This window comes from Urocampus carinirostris, chromosome 13, assembly GCF_059441175.1.
Source record: "Urocampus carinirostris isolate Australia breed hairy pipefish chromosome 13, RoL_Ucar_1.0, whole genome shotgun sequence".
In the NCBI taxonomy this organism is placed as follows: Eukaryota; Metazoa; Chordata; class Actinopteri; order Syngnathiformes; family Syngnathidae; genus Urocampus; species Urocampus carinirostris.
Genome location: NC_142361.1, coordinates 25084687 through 25107340, shown reverse-complemented (window position 1 = coordinate 25107340; position 22654 = coordinate 25084687). Strand labels below are relative to the sequence as shown.

At 38.7% G+C, this 22654-nt stretch overlaps 1 protein-coding gene across 1 annotated transcript in view; it reads right to left on the bottom strand.

The window, feature by feature from the left end:
• The window catches only part of lmbrd1 (LMBR1 domain containing 1), a 71652-nt gene that overhangs the window by 8070 nt on the left and 40928 nt on the right, over window positions 1–22654 (bottom strand). The window contains exons 8-14 of the mRNA XM_088351529.1: window positions 10022–10147; window positions 6991–7143; window positions 4866–4930; window positions 3716–3818; window positions 3492–3596; window positions 3257–3406; window positions 1265–1337 (exon numbers count right to left, since the gene is read on the bottom strand). Coding sequence (XP_088207655.1) covers window positions 1265–1337; window positions 3257–3406; window positions 3492–3596; window positions 3716–3818; window positions 4866–4930; window positions 6991–7143; window positions 10022–10147 — 775 coding nt within the window. The remainder of the gene's footprint in view (window positions 1–1264; window positions 1338–3256; window positions 3407–3491; window positions 3597–3715; window positions 3819–4865; window positions 4931–6990; window positions 7144–10021; window positions 10148–22654) is intronic.

The following is a 22654-nucleotide window of genomic DNA, read 5'->3' as shown; positions in this document are numbered from 1 at the left end:
ATTTAAGAGAGGATAACTGGGGCCGTGTATTGTGAGATTTTGGGAACAACCTCCTTCTCTTAGTCAGAACATTGAAGATGGGTCATGGCTGGGTCTTCCAACACGAAAACGACCCGAAAATGGCCATGAAATCAAAGGAGTGGCTCCGTAAGAAGCATATCAAGGTTCTAGCATGGCCCAGCCAGTCTCCAGACCTGAACCCAATCAAAAATCTTTGGAGTGAGATAAAACTCTGTGTTTCTCAGCGAAAGCCCAGAAACTTGACAGATCTAAAGAAAATCTGCGTGGACGAGTGGGCCGAAATCCCTCCTACAGTGTGCAAACCTGGTGAAAGACTACAGGAGACGTTTGACCTCTTTAATAGCAAACAAAGGCTACTGGACAAAGGTGCCTTCTCTCGGAATCGGGGATAACATACAGTGGGTGCACAATTGCAACAAAAGTTGCTATGCCAATACAGGCTCGCAGCGATATACGATCGGGAATAATGGATCCCAGTGCAACTCAATTTAGGCAGAGATAACAGGAGAGCTGCCAAGCCCAACAAAAGTGAGCTTTGTCGGTCCAAGCTGGCAGCAATACATGATTGGAGATAATGGATCTCAGCCCCATAAGTGCATTCCATCTTAGGCAGAAATAATAGGAAAAAAGAGCCACCAGGTCCAAATAAAGTGCACTCCTCTGTTCCATGCTCGCAGCTATATATATATATATATATATATATATATATATATATATATAGAAATATATCAGGGATCATGAAATGAGGTTGCACAAGTGCAGTTTACTTTTTGGTTGATAGAACGGCAAAGAAGTGATACTAGGCCCTAAAAAAAATGCGATCCAGGGTAATGGGTCGTGGGATATTTTTCAACCCGTGATGCATTAAAGCCACGAAGTAGTAAGGGATTACATAGGGTCTATGGATAGAATGTATGATGAAAAATTGCATGAGAACCTTTTGTATGACTATCCAAATCCATCATTCCTAGTCACAGAGCTCCGTCCTAAAATGTTAAGAATTCATGACAGATCTGCTCTAAAACACGTCGTCATGGTGACAGCGAGTGGTTACATTACAAAACGCTCCTCCTTATTATTATTCTCCTTCAGAAAAAATAGATAGCAATAAAAGATCGGCGAACAAAAGAGTTGTCCATGAAACGTTGTCTCGCTCTTGAGAACTGTACCTACGATGGTGTCGGCCGCGATCTCGCTATTAGCCGATGTTAGCTTAAAGGTGAAAGTGTTCGTACATGCTTACCCTCGGGCGCGTTAGCGTCGCACACTCTGCTCACGCTCGATGAAGTGTTCCCCGATGAAAGGCCCGATGGACTCTTCAGATGAAAAAGAAAGAAAATGTAAAGGAAATTCACAAAACATGAAAGCACAACCCTTCAAACACAGGAAAAAAAAATGATACGGTTCGTGGAAGGAAGTAATAACACTTTTTGTCATATCTCCCAGGCTTAGTTAAATGAGATTATATAAAAAAAAATATTAATTAGCACAGATGATCAAGCCATCTGGCCATTGATCCATTCTTAATTATGGTCTACATCAGGGGTCAGCAACCTATGACACACGTGCCAGCAGTGGCACGCGAGGGGTTAACCAGTGGCACGCGAGTGCGCGGCCAAATAATACAAATAATAATGTTTTTTGTTTAAAGCGCATTTTTACCTGAAATTTAGACATTTTCAGTTGCGCGGCGTGTTTACGGTCGCGCCCCCCATTTTCTGTTTTGTGTGTGAGTGCGTGTTTGCGCGGCGCCTCGCAGAGGAGAGCTCCGTGTTTTAACGCAGCCAACGGAACACGCGTGCGATAAATGAACGAATCGTGACGGCTCCTCGAGCGAAAACGTCTCGTTCTTTCCAGCCAGTGTGGACAGACGAATGAGGCTTTGTGCCAAAAATGACCGTGCTGTTTTGTGCATTATGCCTCGAGAGCGTTGTACCTTGCACGGCAAGTGTTGAACGTCATTACGAGACGAAACATGAACATGAATTCAAGGCGGAGACATTAAAATACACTGCAAACAAACACAGACCCTGAAAACCTTTTGTCACTGCTAAAAACACAAGCTTTCACATTGTTCACTGCATTGCAAAGCACAGAAAACCATTTACTGATGGCTAATATTTTTGAGAAGCGTGTGTGTGCGTGTATGCATGTATGCGTGTATGCGTGTTCTTTGATGAAGAATGGTTGATTCTAGTTAATTCTTGTGGCAAAAAGTTGAAGTCATGGGTGGCTACAGAACTTTCCACTAGTTATTCACATTCATTTTTTAGTTGATTGATGAACAAGAATAGTGGAAGATAAATTGGTCAGTTACACCAGTGTTTTTCAACCAGTGTGACGGGGCAAACTAGTGTGCCGTGATACCTTGTCTAGTGTGCCGCTGGAATTTACCCAATTTTATCTTTCCAAAAAATCAGGCCATTATTCAGTATTTTTGCACTCTTCAGACGAGGAACTGTAGTAGTCATCCATATCAGTAGGTGGCAGTAGATTTTTATATACTTTTTATGTACTATTTATCTGCTCTTGAAGTAGCACATTACATTTAATAACAAAGCGATTTAAGATTGCTGTAAAAAGACTGTAAAAAAATAAAATAAAAAAGAATGATGTGCTCTATATTTTTAAGTATTATTTTCTTCCTTTCATAAACTAATTATCTGCTTAAGAGGTAGTACAGTGAAATATTTGACTTAACTTCATTTTCAAACATTTTCGACGTACAGTGTGCTTTATTATCAATAAAAGTGTACCTTGGTTCAGAAAGGGTTGAAAAACACTGAGTTATACGATTAAAATGTGTATCCATGTTGTATAATTGGACTGGGGTAAAATGACAGCTGTTGGATATTAAAAAAAATGTTGTGCGAGTCATTGATCTGGGTGTGGCACACTGATTTACAAGGACATTTGAAAGTGGCACTCCACACCGAAAAGGTTGCTGACCCCTGGTCTACATTCAAAACCCATCTTCTCTGTAACTTGCTTGATGCTTAAAAAAGAAACAACTTTTAAGTGTACCTATAGACACAGCGGTGGCTTTATAGCATACACAACCGCCCACCTCGCCTAACACATAAACAGACCTTCCTAGCGGTGCACAAGCCCACAAAAAACTACAAACAAGACTCCGTGGGGACGACGCAGCGACCTAGCTGTGAAAAAACATCACAGCCTCGTCGTGTTAGGTCGAGAAATAAGCGAGACGAGGCTGCACAAACTCTTGCCTCACCTCGGCGAGATATTTCTGGCTTCCGTACATCACGTACTGCGGAGCCAGGCTGTAGATCATGTAGCTGGTGTGCAGAACAATCAGCAGCAAAATCATGCAGAGGAAGAGGAGAGCCTGGGGACGGGTTTTTTTCGGTCGGATTTTGTACAGCTGCGAAAGAAAAAGGAGAGATACGTTTCGGGACCCGTCGATCGGAAATAAAAAGATACCGAGACGGTGTCTTTGTTTTGTTTACCCTTATCCAAAAGAACCAGATGCCCATGTTGCGAATACCCGCCATGGATGTAAACACGAAATACATGGTGATGACTGTAATCAGAATGTAATCCAGGGGAAATACCTGCGAGGGTGCGATAAGAGAAAAAATGATACTCTCGTCCCGCTAAAACAACGGAAATTACTGTAATATAACTGAGGGAAATTGTGTACTGCCGAAAACAAAATACAGGGGGCACTTACTGGTTGTAAGGACAGAAGAAGCTCATTCAAAGGATTTGTCAAATTGGTGCCAAAGATGACAAAACCGGAGCTGATGCCGGCAGAGTGAAGTGCTTTATCCAGACTGAAAAAGAAATAAAATAAATCAAGTAACAAACAGCAATTGATCATTTTTACAACAACAATTCAATTTTTTGATTAAGACACACTCAGGCTCAATCTGATTACCCCCTCTACCCTTCAACTTTACTCCTTACTCTGGCAGAAAGCGAGAAGAACAGAGTAAGCTGGAAGAATGAGGATCAAAAAATCCTTTTCACCAAGTAAGCACGGGAGCGCCCAGGCAACTGCCAAGCCACTCCCCTCTTACTCTCGAAAAAAAGATTCAAAATGAGAGTTAAAAAAAAGTCAAAATCCTCTTCAAAGCATAATGTAAGGAGGAAGAGTGAAGGATAAAGCCCCTTTCCACCGAATCAGAACGGGAGCGCCCTAGCATCTTTCCTAGTTACACCCTCTCAGCATTACCATGATACATTAAGGCCCAATACAATTAATTACTACACATTACTCAGTTTCATGATGATAAAACAAGGTTGAAGAGTAAGAGACATAAACAAGCATCTTCTCACCCAATCAAGATGGGAGCATCCTAGCCACCGCGCTCCCAATTCCTAAAACTCACTTAGGCTCCATTAAATGACTACTCCTCCCCCTCAATTTTACCCCTTACTCTAGCAAAGAACAGTCACGATACATCAAAGAAATTCCAAATCCTCTGTAAGCAGAGTAAGTTGAAAGAAAGAGGCACACAAGTCAGTTTTCATTATGTGAGCTCAGGAGCGCCCTACCTCCCTTTTCTGCATTACTGACCAGCTAAAAGTGGGAGGTAATGAACCAATTATATGTTTATATTGTATTATGGAACTTAGATTTTCAACAGGGGGTAATGCAGAACAAGCAAAATCACAGACTTGCAGGAGAAATAATTCCAGCAAAGACGAGGAAGAATAAACAAGAGTGAAGAACAGTATTTGTACTTTTGCTACCAGAACCAATGTTACTGTTTTTTTTCTTCCGAGAGGGGACGTGACAGAAAATCATTGAGAATCTCTGGTGTAGGGGAACTGCGAATACACGGGATCTGGCCTTTAATATTCAATCAAAGACTTACTTGGAAATGAAAAGAGCAACACAAAACAGCAGAGCAACCAGGATGAAGAAAATGCCCAGTATAATCTGCACAGAAAATACAATCGAGAACGTTAATATACAAAATATTGCGATGCAACATACTATAAATGTCACCCTTTGAAAAGAATCTCCTTTCCCGTATAAATCTGTCACGTCTATTGCGAAGGACAGACCATATGGCTCGCCCCTCCGTTTTGCCCATCTTGCCAAAAGTGACCGAGGGAAGCATCCGAGCTTCCAATAACGTTTGAAAAACGCTTGATAAGGCATTTCATATTGAAAAAATAATGCCAGGCAGGAATATAAAATAGGCTTAAACGATGCTTATTTTGTTGAAGTGGGGCTCCGTGTAATGATTTTGAAAAAAAGAGAAAAACTGGCTTGTTTTTGGTTTCTGACTGCCAAATGTCCAGCTGGTCGCAACTCAATAGGAGAGTGCTTCCACAATGGAGGAACAAAAACAATTTTTCAAAACACATTTGTTTCAGTTGGAGTGTACCACCTAACTCGTTCCGTGCCAAACCCCTATTATCGCCGTATTTAGTCATTTTTGACGAGACTGAGATGAATGAATGAATAACAACGTATTCCTATCAATCCGTGAAAGAAAACCATTTGTTCTGTTTCCACATAAGGTGATGTTAGAACACATTTTATAGGTCCAGAATTAAAACTGTCTTGTATTGTGGTCACATAATGAGAAAGGTTATTTTTTGTCATACGTTTCGAAGCTTTAAAACAAACCAATATATGAGAAAAATTATAATCATAAAAAATAATTAGTAATGGTAATTTGCAGCATTAAAAATTACAAAATTTAAATATTATAACAACAATTAGTTCAATAAATAATTGTAGATAAATGTAATACATGAAAATAAAAATTATAATAAACATAATATAAAACACAAGTATATGAATGCACAAACAATGTATTGCAAAAAAATAATCATAATACATTCTAATTGTCCCTAGGTGTGAATGAGCGAATGAGTTGTCTGTCCCTGTGTGCCCTGTGATTGGCTGGCAACCAGTTCAGGGTGTCCCCTGCCCACTGCCTGGAGATGGCTGGGATGGGCTCCAGCCCCCCGCGACCCTAATGAGGATAAGCGGTACGGCTAATGAGATGAGATGAGATTCTAATACATTTATTAAATAATTATGAGTAATAATAATCATAACTAACCATGTTTACAATAAAATAAAATTATATAATCCATAGAAATAATAAAACAATTAAATGTCAATTATCCATAAATATATTAAGATATTTAAATAATCATATTTAATGATGGAATAATGAGTAATCGTTTGTGATATAATTATAAACGTTTTAAATCTGAAATATTTTTTTTTCTGAAAATACAATTAAAAATGTTAAAAGTAAACCCTAACCCTTTTATAAAATGGTTTCAAATATCAATGATTATTCTTAATAAAATTAAAAACTATATAAAAATAAAAAATACATATATGTTAAAAAATAACTATGAATAAATATAATGGAATTTGTTTCAAATATGTATAAGTGATTGTTCTTATAATTGTTTTTTTGTATTAAAAATCAAATAAAAATATGCTATAAATATAACAGAATATGAAAATAACATAATAAAATATAATTTTACACCCAAAAAAAGGATGAGAGAGATACATATGTATGTGAGCAATGCAATCATTATGCACTATTGACTTAGTGAGTTGACATTAAATATGATATCAACATAAATAACCTCAAAACTATGACTACTTTTAGCAAACCCTTGCAAAACTTAAAAAAAAAAACGATTAGTCAGTACAAATAATCAAGTTCTGGAGTCCCCTTCAAAATATTTGTAATTCATTGTGTCAATCATCTGATAGACACAACCTAAAAAATATAAAATTCTCTAAAGGGCACATGATCTGAAAGCAAATCGAGAGCAGTCCAATTTGGAGCAGAAAAATCAGCCGACAAAAGCAGATTGATATCGGGGATGCTGTAGATAAATAACGAGGAACCAATTTGACGGGAGGTATTGACAAAGTTTATAAAAGAATAATCTATATTTCTTATCACACCGTGAGTTTAGTGCATGTAATTAATTGTTAGAAACGTAAATTACCTTGAAAGGTCTGAGAGCTCCGCCCACTTTGTTGCAGCAATTCCTTTCCGCGATTTCCAGGTGCCTTCCTCTCCGTTGGAGGAGTTGCAGTTTCCCTTCTAAGTCCAGCAGGTTGCGGCGGTCCCGAGATGATAAAGGCCGACCGTCTTGACACTGTCCATAAAAAAAAAAAAGATCGGAACACAATTACATAGTTATTCATGTATAATGCGCAGAAAGAACCTAAGGTTTGGGTGGCCATTATACATGCTGTTTTACTGTATTATCACAACCTATCGATTGTAACGGGATTTAATCCAAGGAACGCCAAACTCTTACTACCACACCACCGGTGATGTAGAAGAGGCATTAGGTTTTATCTTATTTTTACACGATCTTTAATCAGGGTACCAAAGACGAATGTTTATTTTGATGTGCATTTTACATGTTACTATGACAACAAATCGGTCACTTACACTGCTCAGAATAGCATAGAAGGATACAACAGAATCTATTGGCATTGTAAAACATGAAACGCACAACGGAATAAACAGTTGTTTCTGGGTCCGTGGTTAAAACTAGTGTGATAATAAGATTAAGTGTACTCCCTTCTAATATGCCATGCATACAAATGGTGATCCACTACTTATAAGACATATAAGGAATCAAGCAAAACAGTGCAGTCAAAGTCAAAGCTTAAAAAAATGAATTCGGAAATCAAACATTTCAGGTTCAAATAAGTGTTGAACCTTTAAAAAAATGTAGTCATTTTTAATTAAATTACCGCCTTCCTCTGTGACCTTAACATTCCCGTGAAAATAGCCCAAAATCCCAATCAAAGACCAGTTCAAAGTGGATTGAATACTGTTTCTGAACCATTGGGGAATATGGAGGGCTTTGGTTTCTTCTGAAAGGTAACACTCTGAATTTTCGTCTCATATTGAAAAATCATGGCAAGTGTTACTAACATTGAGTAATTTGGATTGGAACACAGAGAAATACAAGGTTTTGATTCTCACCTATAACAATTTTTGCATTTAAATGCCTGCAGAAGAGTGTAACATGGGCATCTTAGCTGGAAAAAGGTGAGACAATAGTTTAAAACCTTACCTGATACCATGTCAATTTTGATCACAATCTGAAAAACTAAACATTTTATTTTGCACATCTTTCTGATGGTTGGTCTTAGCGTTTTCCCAAATGGCCATTTGGAGACGACCAGTTTACAGCACTAAAACATTTGCAACTTTAAACTTTAGCTTTATCGTCGACGGCGACTTTAATCAGGCATGTTTATGGACTGTACTCCCAAATCCATTCAATTGTGGACTGAGCAATTCGGAAAAACACTGGACTATGTGTAATGTAAGATCAAACATTCGGTTGTGTCCGGCAACTCTGTTTGACCCTCGCACATCCCCCTCCCCCCTCATCACCCCCCCCCCCCCCCCCCCCCCCCGGAGGACAACAAAGTCAGTTAGTTCTTTGTGTCTTTGTTTCCTTATCCTCACTGTAAATGTGGAACTGGAGTCGTCCAATTTCGTTGTCACATCATATCCCATGTTGTAACAATGACAATAAAGGCATATTCTATTCTATTCTATTCTATTCTATTCAACTGTGTATATACTTTGGACATTTTTTTTGACATTTTGAAGGAGTTGTAAATGTTTGACCTCTCTTTGTAGAAGTCAATCAATGATTGTGCACGTGCATAATAATGGTGCAACACAAATAAATCCCGAGTGGAGTGACGCACGTCTATTTTGGGGTATAATTTGAACACACTGTGAATATCAGCCTATCGCTGTTTTCAGATTTCATTGTCCATATAATGTGTCAATCCTGTGTCAAAATCATTAAAAGCTAAAGAAGGTGATGTCCATTTATCAATACAGGCCCTTATAGGCCAATGCGGACTTTGGACAGTGAAAACAAGCCTGCGATTGGCTGAGAGTGGTTTTAATCAAAAGATCAGAGCCATATTGAGAGTCATCTAACGAATCTGTTTATTTTTAAAGGGGAGTTATGGTGCGAAACAAACTGATTAAAACAAGGATCCTTAAAACAATGCAGGAATGCTTTTAGACGGATTTTTTTATTTGTCGGCATTAACGTGGATTTTTGAGAAAATACTTTACACGGTTTGATTTACTGGACTGTGCCGGATGTAACCAGATCATGAGTAAGGACCATCATCTTCATTTGCTGACAGTCAGGGGACTTAATTGGTGAGCTATGCCGGCTTTATAGTTTGCAGACGGACTGACAACAGGTGACAGAAAACTATAAAGCCTTCTGGTATCTTGTTTCAGACGGATCAATATGTTCATGTGAGGAGTATATGAAAGGATATCTTAAATCCCAAGCTTTCCAATGATATTTGACATATTTCAACGGCTGGTGACATCAAGAAGACACGTCTTTGTTTATCAACAGTCAGCAGGCCGTCGTAACAATAAAGGGTTAATTTAAGGATTTTTGAAAGGCCAGACAAAAATACACGACTGATGGTTGCATAAGTGTGCACACCCTTATAAATGGTAAAAGGTCTGCATTTATAAGACCTCTTAAAGCGCTTTACAATGTGCTTCACACTTACCCATTCACACACACACTCACACACCAATAGCGGTCATGCAACCATGCAAGGCGCCAACCTGCTTATTGGGGGCATTAGGGATTAAGTGTCTTGCCCAAGGACACTTCGACATATAACACGGAGGAGCCGGGAATCGAACCTGCGACCTTTTGATCCCAAGACGAGCGCTCTACCTCCTGAGCTAACATTTTACATTAAAAGGGCTAACTTCAAGTCATACCACAACTAACCACACAAAAACTTTTGTAGTTCAAATGTGGAATATGCTGATTTGATTGCGTACACTCGGAGAAGCTTGACAAGTGTTCTCCTGATGACTGATATTTAGCATAAGCATTGTTTTAGCATTTAACATTGTGCAAAATGATGGTCCATTCATTGTCTCCAAAACTTGAATTTTGGGGAAAGAAAGTATTGAGCAGATCATGATCAAACATTTTCGTATCCCACCTTAGATTTCAGCTTCTCAATCTGATGCTCCACCTCATCAATGTCCTCTGTGTTCTCCAGGCGTTCGTACGCTACGCTCCGTGTGCCTTTTATCAGATTCAGAGGCAGCACCGACATGCCGTATGCCTGGAAACGAAAAAGAAAAAAAAGAGAAAATGCAAACCTACAATCTTAATCACACATTATTGTCGTGCCGGCTTGTTGCATCTAGCGATTGCCTCCACCTACACACACCCACCCCCCAAATAAAACTCAGTGTGGCGCATAAAATGAAGGTAAGAAAATGTGAACGCCGTGACCGACCTATAATCATTTTGCGACCCCCTGGCCATACAGTTTTTGCCATTCTTTAAGGTTGGGGAATATTAAAACTAGAGGTTTTTCCAAAACTGCTGGTACATTTGCTGCAACATATTTGTGTGGATCAAATCAGCATGCTGCAATGCACAGCTTAACAGTGCCCCCGTGTGACAGCGATGTAGCCTCCGTCTCGGTGATGCATTTTTTAAGAGAGCTTCATCAAGGGGGCAAGGGTTTTAGGGGGGTTCCAGGTTACAGGAAAAGGTACGAAGGCAAAGATGGATGGGCTGAAGTCCAATTTTTTAGACCTCATTAGTTCAAACCATGCAACTCAGAAACATATAAATAAACATAAAAAAAGCAAATGAGAAAAAGAGTATACAGGCTGTTTGCAGAACATTCAAAAGCTGCTTTTAAATCTCTGACATTTGCGCTTTAATCTCCTGGAGAGAGGTTTGAACTTTAATTTAAAAGGAGGGGGCACCTCTAAAAGCTGACAACACAGCGATCAATACAAATGAATATAACACGGGCCAGTCAATGCACTCTTACTCACCCTGTCATGTCTCGCTTTTACAAAGCTAGCCCAGAGAGTCATTTATGAGCTCGTAATAAAACAAAAAAGACGTGTCTCGCGCTGCACTATCGTTCAGCCCTGACAAACATGCTGCCCTCATCCCTCCTCGTTCCGAAGTCAGGATGTACTTTTTTAAAGGGACACTGTGTAAAATTTGACCACTAGAATCTGCTGCATTGTGTGGTGGCAACCGAAAACGAGTGCTACAAAGACATGAATTACTACCCCTCTGACCTCCAACTTTCTCTCCCCCCCAAGCTGGACTTCAGAGGATTAAACTAACTCACTTATCATTGGACTATACAATATCAATTGGATTGGAATCTGGACTTCATCTTGACCACTTCAAATCATTCATTTTATTTTTTTGAGCCATTCAGAGGTGGACTTTCTTATGTGTTTTGGATTGTTTTCCTGCTGCATGATCAAAGGGTGCTTGAGTTTGACATTATCTTTCAAGATCTTTTCGTAAACACCAGAATTCATTATCACGTCAACCATAGCAAGTGGTCATGGTCCTAAGGTAGCGTTCATGACTCACTATAAGAAAAACACTGGACAAAAATGGCTTGCATGGGAGTTCCCAGGCAAAAACTACTGCTGTCACAAAATAACACAAAGAGTCGTCCCGCATTTGCCAAAAAGCGTCCTGATTATCCTCGAGATTTTAGTAGAAACATTCTGCAGACTGATGAGTCAAAAACTGAAAATTTTGGGAGAAGTGTAGCCCGTTACATCTGGCGTAAAAATGGCGCCGCATTTGACAAAAAGAACATCATGCCAACAGTAAATCATGGTTGCGTCAGTGTGATGGTGATGGCTGCTTTACTGCCTCCGGACTAGGAAAACAATGAATTCTGGTGTCCCCCGGAGATCCTAAAGGTGTTAGGACGAGAACGGAGATAGGACCCACTTGCGTTACGTTTCTATTTTATTTGGAAGAAAGGAAAGGATTCCACCCAGGATCCGGTGATTGCTGGTCGCGGGAAGCAAGTCGCTCTGAATGCGGAAGTGGGACTTCCGTGGCGAGCGATGGCGGTGTCGGGAACGGAAAAAACGGGTCAGTAACCAGGACAGGAGAGCAAAAAACGTGGTCGGGATCGTAAAAAAGTCGAAAGCCAGGAGAGGAGACGTGTTCAGGATCAAAAAACGGGTCGAAGCCGGGAAACAGACAGGAGCAAATTCAGGTGGGAGCCAGGGTCGAAAAAGCTTGCCTAGCGTAAATGAAATGAAATGATCTGCATTTATATAGCGCTTTTCAAGTCAAGACTTCCCAAAGCGCTTTACGTTGTGCATCACATTTCCCAATAGCGGCCGTGCAGCCATGTGAGGCGCTAACCTGCTTATTGGGGGTATTAGGGGTTCAGTGTCTTATCCAAGGACACTTCGACATGTAACACGGAAGATTCGAACTGCCATCGCTTGATCCCAAGACGAGCGCTCTACCTCCTGAGCCACTGCCGGCCCTGTACACTGAGGTTCGCAGACGGACTGACAACAGGTGACAGATAGACGTGGGTTTCAATAGTGAAAGCGAGCCAATCAAAGTCTGAGGCAGTTGGTGCCAAAGGAGCGGGCACAGGTGCATCACATCGGTAATCATGACAAAAGGAGAACATTCGGCCATCCGTTTGTGCCCTCAAAGGTAAGAAGAAACCCCAAACACAATCTGGCCAGTTTCAGTCAAAAAATGTCAATCATTATGTCCGGCCAGTCCTGGCCAGTCCAAGCTTCTCTCTTGCAGTTCTTTTTTACCTTTGTGAAGGATCTGCACAATATGCACGCTGTTTGGCATAATGACTACTTTTTACTTCTACTTGAGAAAGTAAAGTAGTCTGAAGTAACAGTGTTTTACTTGAGAAACACACTTCTGCGCTGACTTTGATGCCACTCTAGTTTAGCGTAATGAGCACTTTGGCGCTGCACTTCAGCGCCGAAGTACGCACAACACTGAAGTGCAGCTTTACTTCGGGCCTGGTCCCACAAATTAAGGAAATCAGAATGGCTCGGAGTGATTCAGGCTTTTAAACCCACGGGCCGGGTTAGGTCGGCCTGGAATTTTTTGGCCCGATCTTACCTCTACCAGCAAGTCCACCTCTGAATGAAATGAAGGTTCGGTAGTGGCCAAGTCAAAGTCAGAATTTGAATCCAATTAAATGCTGCAGTGTGACCTGAAACAAGCAGTTCATGCTATAAAAGCCTCCGATATGGTAAATTTGAAATAATTTTGGGAAGAAGAGTGGGCCGAAATTCATCCACAACGTTGTGAAAGACTCATTACCAATTATCGTAAACGTTTGATTTCTGTTATCGCTACCAAGAATGGCCATACTTGCTACCAAGCTCAGGGAGCAATTACATTTTCATACAGGGCCAGATAGGTTTTGATTTGTTTGTGTCTTAATAAATGGAATCAACATTTTGTATTTCCTTGAGTTGTCTCTGTGTGATATTTAAAACGGTTTGATGATCTGAAACCCTAGTGAGGGAAAACACATAAATCAGAAAAGGGTCAATTACTTTTTTATGGTATGTTTGCAATGTAAAACTACTGATGATATTATGCCCTAACAAGTGCATTGAACCATATGATAGCTTTAATTGAAGTATTTAAAGTGATTGATTAATATTGTGTTAGCAACTATGTATAGGTCAGTCAGATTTGATCTACCGTCTTTGAAACAAAGGGTATTGAGGGGTTGCCTCAGGAGCCGGCAAAAAAAAAAGGTGTGAGCTTGACAACTTCCCACTCTTCAACGTAAAAAGGTCTAACCTGTCCGCTTTTTCCCAGTTGGGCGGAAAGTTAGCCTAGGAAAGCTAAGAGATGCTGCAGAGAAAGCACCCTGAGGGACAAAGAAACGACCTGCCAGCAGCCATCCTAAGCTACGCCTCACTGACTGATTTTAGTCCCAACCAAGCCTCCAGTCTTGACGGTTCTGCACTGCAATCAACCGCTTGGACTGCCTGGGAACCAGCCTTAACCATTACTACATAAACGCACCGAACTACAAGAAAATGCATCCCAGTGGTTACAGATATTGATTGGTGTGATTAATGGGGAATTCTAACCAATAGCGAACACACCCATATGGCCAAAGTTCTATTTACAGTCAAATTAGGCCGACCATGTTGTTTTTCTGTCCAGTTTATTTTGTAAATGATTAGGAAACAAATTCCCTTGAATCCAAGTAGGTGCTGGTCTTGATTATAGTATACTTCACTTAAAAATTTAAAATTGCGATTATTGGGATTATCAACAAGGTTTTTCGTCTGTTGTCCAATTAAAATGATTTAAAAATGATTGTGGTGCTCCTAAAAGGCGAGAAAAAATGAAACTCGTCCCTTCATTTATATGACGGATCATACATTTTCGCTTCTTATAGATATCAATAGTTTTTTTAGTGCATGACGTTATTTACCACTAGGAGGAGCTCAAAAACACCTTTAATCGTCTTTGCATGTTATGAAGTGTGGCGTGGGAGACTAAGAAAGGCCGTCCTATTATTAGTCTCGGCAGTGGATGGTCGCTACGGGCGAATGTCGCCTCCTGCAATGAATCATGGGAGCTCTTAAGGCCGGAGCATGTCCGGAATATCAAATACTCTCATAAAAGGAAAACCTGTCCAAGATCCCCGGAGAAACATTTCCCCTTCCCTCTCTGTGTGAAACAGAACACAGAGAGAGATATAAGGCATGGCCCGACTTGTAGTTGGCACCTTAGCGTGGTGGTGTGTTTGGATTTCGTGTAACAACAGGATTCGTACACCTTTTTCATGGCCAAATTCAAGCACTTTTGGGGCAATTTGAAAGCCAATCTTTCGATTTCTCCGGTCAGGTTAAAATAAAAATTCCCGTGCGAATGTCGTATTTTGCAGATCATTAAATATATCTGTGATTTACTTATGCAATTTTTAATCTTGCGTGTGCATTTATCAAGACATGATTTTTAGATCTTGAGTAAATTGCGAATATATTTGAACCATTCGTGTGTGAATATTTTTTGGAGAGATTTCTCCCCATATAGGTGTTATATGAAATAATAGCTTACACTTTTAGTTACAGGAAGTGTTATTACAGTTTACCACTGGGAAAGGGTACCTTAAGTTTTGACATGCCCCACAATAAATGGCCATAATTGATACATAATCCTTGCACTAATAGACATGTCATAGTACCCTGTTTAGGTGTAGCAGGCACTTGTCCTCTTGGTTTTGACCTGTAGGCGGCGATGACGCCTGGTCATCCTGGAAAGGGGGATTACCTCATGTGCGTTCCTTTCTCAAGGTTTATTTATTTTACTCATGCTGAGGTTTTGAGTTTTTCCTTGCCCTCAAGTAGGTTTTAGATCACGGAATGACGTAATAATAGTCTGTAATCTGTAATAGTCTATTTGTGATTAGGCGCTATACAAATAAACATGACTTGACTTGACTGGAAAGGACAATGCCATACAAACTAATGCCAGCTGCAGTTAATCATGAGGGAAAAATAAATGAAATGCTAAATTGATGCCACCAGGGAGCAGTGTCGACTTCAACTTTAAGAAGATTGTGAAACATGGCAACATTTTGAAGCATTTACAAGCACTTCACCAATAATTCAAGCCATTCTGAATCCTTAAAAAACACAACATTAAAATTCAAGCTTTTACAAGGATTTCAGGCAACCATACAAACCCTGCAACAACTGTATTTATTTGTGTATAATGCGCTTTTTTGTTTCAACATTGTCGGTACAAAATGGGGATTGCTTGATTTCAATTATTTTTTTAAGGTTTTTTTTCGTATTCTTATGAATTTTGTAATTTGCTATAAACTGGCGTAGTAAACTAAGGAATACTTGTAGTATCTTGTAGCATGTATATGTGGTTATTAGTTTGCCACAAGACAAGTGCAAACCTACCGTAAATTCCAGACTAAAAGCTACTACTTATTTGCTACATTTTAAACACTGCGGCTTTAAATAAAGGAATGCTTACCCTTTATATTTTGGTATTTTTCTGCTCTTTTCCACAACGCTTATGGTCTAAATACAAAGCACTACACGGACGTATGAAACGTTTATGATGCAATCGAGATAAATTAATCACTATTTTTGCCGACATTATACATTTAACACATAACAGGGGAAAATGAAAATGTTCAACAGTACTTTATTGAATATTTACAACCTACCCCTGATATTTAATTTTTTCGCCCACAAATCGAGTCCACAATGTATTCGTCCAAATTTAACAGCTGTGTAAGTTGTCTATCAAAAATGCTACACTTCTCTTTCCGAATCATCAGCGTCATTGTCAGGTCAAGTTTCCTATAATCCTGGAGGAACGATGTCAAGCCAATGTAATTTGGTCCATAACAGAAGCAAGCACTAATGAAAACAACACAAAATGACACATCTGAGTTGCAATCTGGCACTATTTTCCAAAGTATGGTCACTATGGCGCTATCGTCTGGAAATATAGGGCACACATTTTACTGATTGCGTTTTCCTTTAAGCGCAGTAGTAAATGTGTGTTTGTCTTCGTAATCGCAATCTTAAATGGTCAAGTTACTCGTGACGTAAATAGAACACAGCAGAACTGAAAATTGATGCGGCTAAAAACGGCATCGGGTGCTGTTGGTGTTCTTCAGCCAAAAGGTGTCAACACAGAATTCCCCAGGCGGTTAGCGTTAGGTGTGAGCCGGACTGCAAGGAATGGACGTGAATGTGTTCATTTGTATGTCCATTTAGGCCTGCAACTTTAAATCTGGTGTGGCTTGAAGAAAGAGAAAACTGAGCTTGGTTCTTAAATTTAAGCATGTGGCTAATAGTTGGGTGCGCTCTGTAAATCGGAATTTACTGTCATTTCGATCACTCCCGCCACAACCAGGAAACCAAAGGCAGTTCTTTCGTGCACTGGCACCGATAAAGTGACGCTGAAAGTCCGTGACGTACGCAAATATCTGCATAATTCATATGAAAAAAACAGCAATACATATAGGACGCAAAACTTGAACTGCTATAGGTAACAAGGAACACTGCATTGTAAACTTGAAATAGCTCCGAGCATGGTGGATTCTGGGTAACTGACTGACTGACATAATTAAGAGGAGGTGGACACAGACGTCCTTCATAAGTGTTCTCCTTTATCTGTTTATCATAGTATGGCCAGCTTCTATGGGAGGTCCTTTCATATAGTAGCCAATAAAGAACAAGTGCCTGCTCAGGGGTGCATTAGCGTAATTCAAAATAACCACGCTAATGGCATTTCAAAACAAAGCTCTATAAATATAGCCAAGCTGAAGAAAAAAAATTGACTGTGTACACAAGTAAATATGTTCTAAGTTAGTCATTTATAAAAAGATTACATATGTGTTTACTGTTATCAAACATGTTTGTCGAAGACCAGAAAATGGGGAAGGTAGAGGGACTGACACTTTCGAATAAAGAGTTTCAGCCTTTGTACCGGCACCTGGACCTGATGCATGCCATTATTTAGAACCGGCTGCATCGGTCAAAATTTTGAGACAAGAAAGTTGTCGTTGCTGACTTTTTTCACGATTTCTGTTGATACTTATATTTCAAATGAATATTAACTTGGTATTGTCTGTTGATGCTTCTGAAAAATCCATTGCAGCCTGATCATTCTATGAGGGATATTACATGACGTGTGTCTCTACCCAAGAATTCCTTATTTTCCTAATCCTGAGGTTTTGAGTTTTCCCTTGCCTTCATGTAGGTTGCAGATCAGGGGATGTTGTGTATTAAAGGCTGTACAAATCGATGGGACTTGACAGATCCTCTTTATTTTAGTTTATTATAGGTATACTTCCACAATAGGGGACAGAATCAACTAAAGTTAGCGAAAGGCTACGATTGGTTACACACTACGCCACCAAACACTTAAATCATGCAGTGCCAGACTTGGCCACCTGAAGTTTGCGAGAGAATACTTGGATGATCCAGAATAGGACTGGGTCTTTCAGCAGGACCCAAAAAAATGTACACGCAGATGTGCGCTACCAGGCTGTACTTGCCCAAGACACACCACAGGACGACCAAGGTAGTTCCGCGAACCGTGAATAATCCGATTTGGAGCCATTTGAATGAATTGTTTACCGGATAAGAGACGAACAAAAAGCCCGTATAGATAGTTTTTGGGACTATTCCAAATCCAAAGCTTGAGTGAAGCCATTGCACAAATTATTGTTTCCACAATTAATTTTTGACATTAAATTAAGGATGATTTTTTTCCAAGTCAACAAAGTACTGTATTTGTTTCCTTCGCACCTCAAAAGTAAGCTCTATTGCAGTGTTTCATTTATTCAAAAGATGTGCTCAAACTTAGCAGGTCAAAAGCATATACTTACACTATAAATGCATGGATACAACTGTGACATGCACTATATACATATATAGTAGGGCTGCAACTAAGGATTATATTAATATTCAATGAATCAGTAGATTAATTTATTCGATTAATCATTGTGTCTGATTTTTAACAAAATAATGGGTTTTTTAGTCTCTTCTTTTTATTCAAATATCAAAATTTTGGACGTGTAGAAAAATAGTGCTCCAAACAGAATATTATACAGTACATAAAAAAATGTTTTTAAGTGTTTGTCAAATAATTTAACAATAAACCAAAATACATACACATGTATGCCATACACATGCAACTATGTAAAATACTATTTTCCTGCCACATTTTCCAAGGATCATATTACATTTTGACTCATCATACATAAAAAAAAAAAACAAAGAAAGAGCAATACATTTCATTTGATGTGTTCTTTTTCCCACAAAAAAGATTTATATCAAAAATGTGGAACCTACTTTTCAAAACGTTGTCAACTAATTTGTTTTTCTGGTTGAATCTTTGAATATCATTCCTAATCTGAAAATAATTGATCATATACTTAAGAATCGGCCCCTTGTGTAGGGCTAAACATGTGATCAATAATAGATTTATTTTTAATTCGTTTCATTTATTTTCGGATTTTTCCTTGCATTTCTGCAGCACTATCCGTTCCCTTGAAAATTGTTAATTTTGTAGTGTTTGACTGTTTCTCTCAAATTACGTTTGTAATGATTCAATGTAGGATTTTAAAAATATGCAAGGTACGGTTTCGAGTCATCCTCTGCCAGGCCAAAGTTTTACTACAACCTTCAGTGTCACAACGGAATTAAGTGCACTCTTATTTGCATTGATTTGACATACTTAGGGATTCATCAATCACGTGACACAGCAAATCGATGATCTAATTAGTTGCCGACGCTTTTAATAATTGATTTCATCGATTTGTTGTTGCAGCCCTAATATATCGATGGATACACCAGTGGCATTTTCATTGTGGGGCCAGAAAATAAAATGGAAATATCCTAAAGAAATCAAGCAATACACATAAGACCGGAGTTTGCGTGTATCATCCGTCTCCATACTCCAACTCCCACAGTACTTTGGATTACTCGAGAGTGTATAACAGAAAAGGAAAGGACTAAGCCAAGAATTGCATTCCGAACACTCACTGTCAGACTAAGAGCTTAAATTGATTACTGCGTGCCTTTATGTGGCTTTACATAATTGCAATACTGACAATATTTTGTTTCCAATTGGATTATTGCCTGAATATAGTGATACCCAGTGATTCCAAACAGGAATGATTGGCTTTGTAAGAGTTCTGGAGTTCAGATCGCAACCCCAAGGAGATTTTTTGGAGGTAGCTTCCAGTTCATGTTGTCCAATGAAAGCCCAAAATCGGAAAAGCGCCGAAAGAGATTTTCCACTAATATTTGCAAATAAATCTTATAAAAATCACACTTGATACTTCTGGATTATTTTCTCATAGTTGACATATGCCAAAGATCATAATAATAATAATAATAATACACTGTACTTTAAAGCGCCTTTCAGGACACCCAAGGTCGCTGAACATATAACAATAAAGCATGAGTAAAACAAGTAATTAACAGCGTTAAATAGAGTTAAAAGGGGGGCGGTATGTGAGGCAAAAGGACAAGAAAAGGCAAGTCTGAAGAGGTGAGTTTTAAGTCCGGATTTGAAGGTGGACAGGGTCGCAGAATTTCGGAGGTCATGTGGCAATGAGTTCCAGAGCTGGGGGGCAGAGCGGCTGAAAGCTTTGCTCCCCAATGATGGCTTCTCACGTTTTTTAAGTGGGAGAACTGGTTGGTCACAAAGTACATTTCCCCCCACTATTTTATACGGTGATTCTGTAATCATGGTAAAAAAATATTTGAAAAACTTTCGCTAATCTTCTTTTAAGGACAGCAAAGCGGAAGGGAACTAAATCAAGAACATGGCGGTCGATCCGCAGCAATATAATTAAGCTTCTATCCTGACGCTTATGTAATTAACTTTGGAGCGTCCTACCTGACACTTAAAGAATAGCGGTGAGTAAATTCTGTAAGCTTTTGACAAGAAGCTTTGTACTATTCCCTCAAATGTAATGTAATGTAATTGCTTTACGTCAATTATAACGACACAGAGGTGAAAATTAAACTGAATTGTAGCATGCTGGGAAATTGGAACATTTGTATATTAATGTTACAGATGAACAGCATGAAAATGACATCAAATCAACTATGAGGAGAAAAATACGCCGTGAGTCTGTTTCATTAATTGACTTGAGCTACATGGAGGTCAATGTCAGAGTCTTTTGTTAGATCAACGGGCTTTCATATTCACAATTTGAGGTTGCAATTTGCATATGGAGGCCAGAAATTACAGGGTAGGAAGGGCAGCAGACGGGTGAGCCAGTTGACCTTACAAATATATGCAGGAAAATTAAAAAACTGAAGTCACTGATATATTTTATATGCCAGTATAGATTGCTAAAGGGTTGCAGAGAAATGATGCTCGAAGAGGGTTTCGAATGGGACACTGTGTAAGATTTGACCGCTATGTCGCTTTATTTTGTAGTGCAACCGAAAACAAGTGCTACTAAGCGCAAGGAAGAACACAAACTACAGAGACTTATAGTGACCAAACCACAAAAAAAGTTCAAATTTATTTCTCAGCCTTTTGATGATAAAAACTAGGGGTGGGAAAAAAAATCGATTCATGTATAGACCGTGTATTTATTTTTGAGATTTTTCCAATCGATGCTTCTCCATGGAATCGGTATTTGTGACGTCATTTCTGGTATTTTAACATGCGGGAAAGCGAACGGAAGTGAAAAATGGAAGAAGAAAGTGAGCAACGGGAACTAAGGGCGGCGCCTATAAATACGACTGATGTGCAGTGTTTGAACATCATTCACGATCGATTGTCCCGGAAGTGTGTGATTTAATTGCTTGTTTTTAGGAAAGAAAATTAAATCTAAATTGTCAATAATAGGGAATGGCACTACTCGTAGAATTGCAATTATCGTGATTATAAATCACTTAGTAGCTTAGTATCATGATACAATCGAATTTTGACCAAAGCATATCGTCCCAACCCTAAAAACTAAATGAAAAAAGGAAAAAAAGAGTAATGAAAAAGAGCAAACCAAAAATAAGGAAAAAAGGAAATCCGATAAAAACAAGAAAAAGAAAAAACAAGAAAAAAGGCAAAAGGAAATAAAATACAGAGTGAAGAAAAAGGCATGTAAAAATAAAGGAAAAAAACATAACAAGAAAAAACAAGGGAAAAGAAAGACAACAAAGACAAGAGTTAAGAAAGAGGGGAGGGAAATGAGTCAGATAAATAAAAACAAGAGGAACAATGATAAAAATGAAAATAAGGTAAACAAGAAGAAAATGGAAAAAAGAAAGTAAAAAGAAAGTAATGACACGAAAAACGGATAGGAGAGAAAATAACAGAAGAAGGAAGAGAAAAAGGAAGACAAAAATAAGAAAATAAGGAAAGAAAAAGGAAAAAAATAAACAAAAAAAAAAACAACAAAAATGAAAATAAAGAACTAAAAGAAAAGTCACGTCATAATTATTTGTATATCCCTTATAGAAAAAAATTAAAATAAATAAAAATAAAAGGAAAAGAAAGAGGGGAAAATGAAAGAAACAAGTTAGAAATATAAGGGAAAAAAGAAGAAAGAAAGAAAGAAAGAAAGAAAGAAAGAAAGAAAGAAAGAAAGAGAGAAAGAAAGAAAGAAACAATTGAAACCGGGAAAAATGAGAAAGAAAAAAGAAGCGGAAAGCTAGGGAAAAAAAAGAAAGGAAAACCAGATATAGGGCGAAGGAACAGAAGGAACAGAAGGAAAAACAAAGGAAAACCTTTTGAATAAATGAGTTTTTTTTAATCAACTAGGAGATGGTAAAATATACACAATATTCTTCTAAAATGACTTGTGTAATAATTCACCAATGGAGGTACACCCGAAGAGGCTGAAAATAACAAATATCGTGAGTTGGTCTGAGCTGGTTCAAGTGACTAATTGGAGTGACTAGCAGGAGCTGCAACTAAAAAGAGTCTCAATAATGTTTTATTTCAATAAATCAAGTATTCACACCACTAGGGTTCAATCTATATTACACACTGGGACTTAATTGTACCAATGTTTTGCAATTTATGTGCAATTCTCAAGACAGGATTTAAAGGTTTTAGAGAATAAACTCTCCCGATATAGGCGTTGGGTCAAAGAATGAGTAATATGGAGCTTACATTTTCAGTTGCAGGAAATTCTTCCATTTAGAATTTACCACTGGGGAACGCTACCTTATTAGTGGGTATGGGACTTAATAAATTGTCATCATCAATACGTAATCTTTGCACTGATACACTTTTTTATAGTGCTCTGTTCAAGTGTAGCATG